Source organism: Hemiscyllium ocellatum, chromosome 43 (assembly GCF_020745735.1).
Source record: "Hemiscyllium ocellatum isolate sHemOce1 chromosome 43, sHemOce1.pat.X.cur, whole genome shotgun sequence".
NCBI lineage: Eukaryota > Metazoa > Chordata > Chondrichthyes > Orectolobiformes > Hemiscylliidae > Hemiscyllium > Hemiscyllium ocellatum.
Window position 1 is genome coordinate 23,508,484 of NC_083443.1, and position 4,968 is coordinate 23,513,451.

Sequence of the window (4,968 nt, forward strand, 5' to 3'; positions counted from 1 at the left end):
CTTAGCTGGTATTCCTTGGGGAGAACCTATTCTCCAATTAACCCCACACTTCTCTGCTTCCCAACTTTATGTAAATGTTTTTATTCATTTATAATACTAATTCCAAATGTTAGATACAAAACTTTAAAGTGATAAAATTGTGTCCATCTCTCCTTCCACTTTTCCAAAATACAGCACTTCTAATACCCCAGGAGATCAGTAAGATTTTTGTTCTGCTTCTTCATGACTGTCAATGTGAATGCCTAAAGTAAATTGCAATAACAGAAGCTTTAACTAGGACCAAAATAACTGTGCCACATTGGCAGCAGATGTTCAATATAACCAGGGCATTCAGCCCCAAGTACAAAATATTCACTGGTGGATAAATAAATTTTGACTGAAGCAAGTTAATAGCAGTTCTGCTTAATATAATTCATCACTATTTTTGTGCTCCGTTTTGACCTTATGGGTTTTGTCTTCTGATTTTTTACGTCTTCTCCTGTCTTCCTTGGAATTTCTGTTGCAAAGCTCAGCATCACTACCTGTCTGCAGGCTGTCAAAGGCGACATCCTGTGTTCTTGTTTTCAGTGCTTTCTCTCGTCTTTGTCTTCGACAAAACTTGCTGCATTTATCAAAGCAGCTGAAACGCGTTTCTGTTGTACAAGCATACATTCCAGCCGGGACTGCCAGAATCATGGCACAAACAATGACTATAATGTGAATGAGTTTCTCCCTCTGCTCCAGTTCACTAATGTCATTGCCGGTAACAAATATAATGCATTGACCGCTCTTCGGAGGCTGATTCCTCAGTGTAACACACACCTTGTACTTTGTCGCTGGGAACAGATCATTAACAGAATAAGTATTTACTCCTGGTCCAATATAAATCATTTCCTTTTTAGCGTCTTCGAATTTCCCAAAGTGCAGGGTGTACCAAGTCTCAGCAGGGTTCTGAGTTGCTGCGTACCACTCTAGGGTTATGCCATAGACTGTTTGCTTTGCAATCCTCACATCTATATAAACATTCTCTTCTTCGGAAGCTGTAGGGGTCAAGGACGATAGGGTACCTAAAGATTCTGAAGTTAAAAAGTTTACCAGGATCTGCACGGATGAGTTTCCAAGATAGTTTGTAGTAATGCAGATGTAACTTCCTTCATTGGTACTCTGAACTGATGGAATCACCAACTCTGACTTTACTGTTTCCTCATCAATATTTGCAAAAGACACTGTAATAATAAAACAAAGATGTGTTTATTAATTCAAGTCAAAGTACTTGTGTACCATGCGAAATTACTTGAGAGAGGCACAAATTTTGAAAATGCTGAGGAGCAGACAACCAAAAAATAGCTTCCACATCCAATATAGTAAAATACATGCAACAAAAATGGTTATGGTAGAATAAATGGTATTGTTGTGGATGTTGAAATAACTCTGCAGTGAAGTGTCCCACAAATTGTCAGCCAAGGTTATCTCCAATAATAGTAAACATTCTGCATTTCTAATGTAAGTAACTAAAATACTACAAAAATCTTGGCATTTAGAATTCATGTGAAACAAGAGATGAGGTTAATCAATACTACTGAAATACATGTTGAATTTATATATCCATTAGTCATCTCAAAAGATTAAATTACATAATTTCCATAGCTAATAATGTAAAATATGCATTAATTTTATAAAGACTGTATAATAATCTCACCATAAAATCTCACCACAAAGGATAATGATAAAGGGCACAGCCCAAACTGTCTTAAATTTATTTATATGGACTAGTGTTTTCCTTTCACAAAAGGTCTAGGCTGGCACTCCAGAGTACTACTGAGGGAATGCTGCACTGTCAGAGGAGCAATTTTTTACAAACAAAGTTGTTCAATTGAGGTCTTGTTTCCCCAAGTCAGGTAAAAAAGATCCCATGGCACTATCTTAACCAACTGCATGAGAATAATTTTATTAGTTTCCTGCTCAACATTTATCACTCAAACAACATGACAAGAGCAAATGGTCTGTTGTTGAAAGATTGTTGTTTTTTGGAATTTTTTGTCTGTAAATTGGGCATGACATTTCCTACATTTTAGCAATGACTACACTTCAAAAAGTACTTAATTGACTGCAAAGTGCTTTGGTGTGTCTGTAATTGTGAAAGGCTCTACATAAATGTAAGTGATCATTGTTTTGTATTCATTACATGACATTATTTGTATGTCAACCTATTCAGGTGGATTGAAATGTGAGTGAGTTCACTTATTTGGCCTTCTTAGTTTCATTTGTAATGTCATGAGGGAGTGGTTAGAATATGCTAATTGCCCAAACTCTCCTACCAGATATTTAGATATTTTTAAAACTACGACTGCGTCTTGGGTTGGAATTAAAACGCATTAGGGCAGAAGCACAAATGAAAGTTGTCCAAATGTTACACCTGATCTCAAAATTCCAATTTTAAATGTACTTAAAAGTTTGGAAGGATTCCATATCCTCAATGAAGTACTGAAATCATAGTTTCTGTGCACCTGAGATTATTGTATTGACTCAAGAGTGGCAGTCAGTAAAGTGACACCCAATTTGACATATGAATGAACAAATGAGATTGTGACACAATAGTACGTTGACTTTAAAACCAGTTAGAGAGTGTCATAAATGTTTTTAATAAATCCTTTCAACATTAGACATTTGCACTCTACTTTGCTCAGCTTATTTCATGCCATATTGCACAAATGCAAGCCACTGGATGAGTGAAAATGTTACCCAATTGTGATGTCATTAATGTAGCAGTTAGATTGTGTTGAGGGTCAGAACAGCAAAATCACTGAATGGTAAACTCCTTGGTTCTGACAAATCAATTTATGTCTGGGAATGTAGGGATTCCTGAATGAAAATAGTCCAAAGTGCATTAAGTTCAACTTCTATGATCTTGATAGCCAAATGTTCTGGTGCTGTAGTTGTTCACTAATCAGAAATTAAACTCTGTAAATTTCTGTCAGCTCACTACAGACCTAGAAATTATAGTTTGCATTGATGTGATATATCGGATTTACATTGATACAGCTACAAATCTCAGGGCTTTCCTCCTGGTGAGTTTTAGGGTCTGCTGTTTTGTAACAAGATGGTTGTTAGCAACAAAATGGGACCAAGTGTGACAGGAAGCAAACATCAAAATTACAGGAAGTGTGACCATATTATTCGTTACCAATGATTTGGCAACATTATTTCATAATGTAATGCAATTATAGATCATCAGTGTATCATTTTTGTGCTCTGTATCCTAAACTATTAGATTCAAAAGATATTTTAAAAAAAAGGAAGCTTTCATTCTGAGTATAGTTTAATTGCTATTGTACTTGCAAGCAAAAAGATAACTTGCAGATCCTCACAATAGCTTGTTGGTCATACCATTAAACTTCCGAATGATCTTCCCACCATTTGTCCACCACACAGTAGGGGTAGGATTTCCTTTAGCCTCACAAAACAAATGGACCTCGTCTCCCAGTGAAACGCTGATGTTCCTGACCTCGGCCGTTGCTAACGGTTTAAAGCAACTCTTTAGTTCCACCTCGTAGAAAAATTTCCCGGTCCTGGACTCCGGGCCTGAACAGGTTAGGTAAGAATTCATCAAAATCAAAGGGGGGCTGATGGATTTGATAAAGTGCACAAAACCTTTAAGGCGGCAGTCACAGAGCCACGGGTTATCATGGAGGGCCAGCACTGCGTTGGGATGACGGTTCCCCTGATCCCGAGGCTGCTGGCTCCTCTGATAAACTGACCAGTTCAAGAACACATCTTGGGAAATCACCGTGAGTTGGTTGAAAGACATGTCCAGGAAGGTGAGGTTGATGAGATGCCTGAGTGCGTATTCTGGGAGGACGTCCAGTCGATTGTGCTTCAGATCCAAGATCTTCAACGCCGGACAATCCTGGAAAGCTGTCCATGGTACTGAACGCAGTTTGTTCCCTTGCAGCCTCAGCTCGGACAGATCCTGCAAATGCTGCAGACTCTTCACATGCATGAGCGTGATCTGGTTAAAGTTTAACCACAGGTATTCCAAGGCACGAACTCTGGAGAATGCACCCCGAGGCAGTTCTGCCAGACGGGAGTTTTCGATTCGGATCTTTCTAACATCGTGTGGAATATCCTCTGGTATTCGCTGCAAAGAGGAAGGCATGCAGATCAGACTTCTGCAAAACAAGAAAGATACAGGCATTTACAAACTATCCTTTCTGGTTAATAAAAAAAGAATATGGCAAATGTTACGAAATGGTATTGAGATAGCAATAGGAACTTGCCTCTCACCTTCCAAAGCTGTCATTCCTACAATAACATTCGGACACACAAGAAGCAGCTGTTGGTTTTGTACCACAGACCAGCAGAAGAACGAACATACTCCAAATTATGTCCATGATTGCTTCAACGTAGGCAAAGCGTTTGGCTTCACACCAGACCTGTCTATAGTTAGGGATTATATCGAATCACATTAACAGTAATCTTATCTGACGCAACTTTGGGCTGGGCGGAAGGCAAGATATGTCGGTGAAAATAAGATAAAGTCCTACTTTCATTCTCCAGAGCAACCCGGCTGGTCCTCCAGGACCGAATAAGATTGCTCAATATACTGGAATATATTGATGCTTATTTTAATCAACTGGGGAATCGCGGTGTTACAAAACCAAATTGAAAACGAAATTCATTCCGACTTCTTAGCGTTAATCTGAAACAAACACGACACATCCATGCTGCTCAAATTCAACTCTAATCCGCACCAGTTCGTTTTTCAAATGTACGTTTTATGTGACCCGCTTTCAGATAAATGCGATCTGAGGGCCGGGGGGTTATAGCCTTCCTCTGAAGGGTCATATTAGACTCCGAACGTTAAATCTCTATTTCTCCACAGACACTGCCAGACCTGTTGAGTTTTGCTAACACGTTCTGTTTCAGATTTCCAGCATCCCCAGTATTTTGCTTTAATCACTATGTACGTGTGGCCTTATTTATAGTGTA

At 38.8% G+C, this 4,968-nt stretch overlaps 1 protein-coding gene across 1 annotated transcript; it reads right to left on the minus strand.

The window, feature by feature from the left end:
- Nucleotides 1-402: 402 nt before the first annotated feature.
- Nucleotides 403-4,298, minus strand: lrit2 (leucine-rich repeat, immunoglobulin-like and transmembrane domains 2). The gene is made up of 3 exons (XM_060854360.1): nucleotides 4,264-4,298; nucleotides 3,367-4,148; nucleotides 403-1,205 (listed from the first exon to the last, which is right to left on the minus strand). The coding sequence occupies exons 2-3, from the start codon at nucleotides 4,133-4,135 to the stop codon at nucleotides 403-405; spliced, it is 1,572 nt and encodes a 523-aa protein (XP_060710343.1). The 5' UTR covers nucleotides 4,136-4,148; nucleotides 4,264-4,298.
- Between the last annotated feature and the right edge of the window lie 670 nt (nucleotides 4,299-4,968).

What these genes read in the sequence shown, in the direction of transcription:
- lrit2 (XM_060854360.1), bottom strand. Translation starts at nt 4,135, where the DNA reads ATGCCTTCCTCTTTGCAGCGAATACCAGAGGATATTCCACACGATGTT. An exon ending in GATCATTCGGAAGTTTAATG is followed by an intron (nt 1,206 to 3,366) that starts GTATGACCAACA and finishes TTATTATTACAG; the next exon opens with TGTCTTTTGCAAATATTGAT.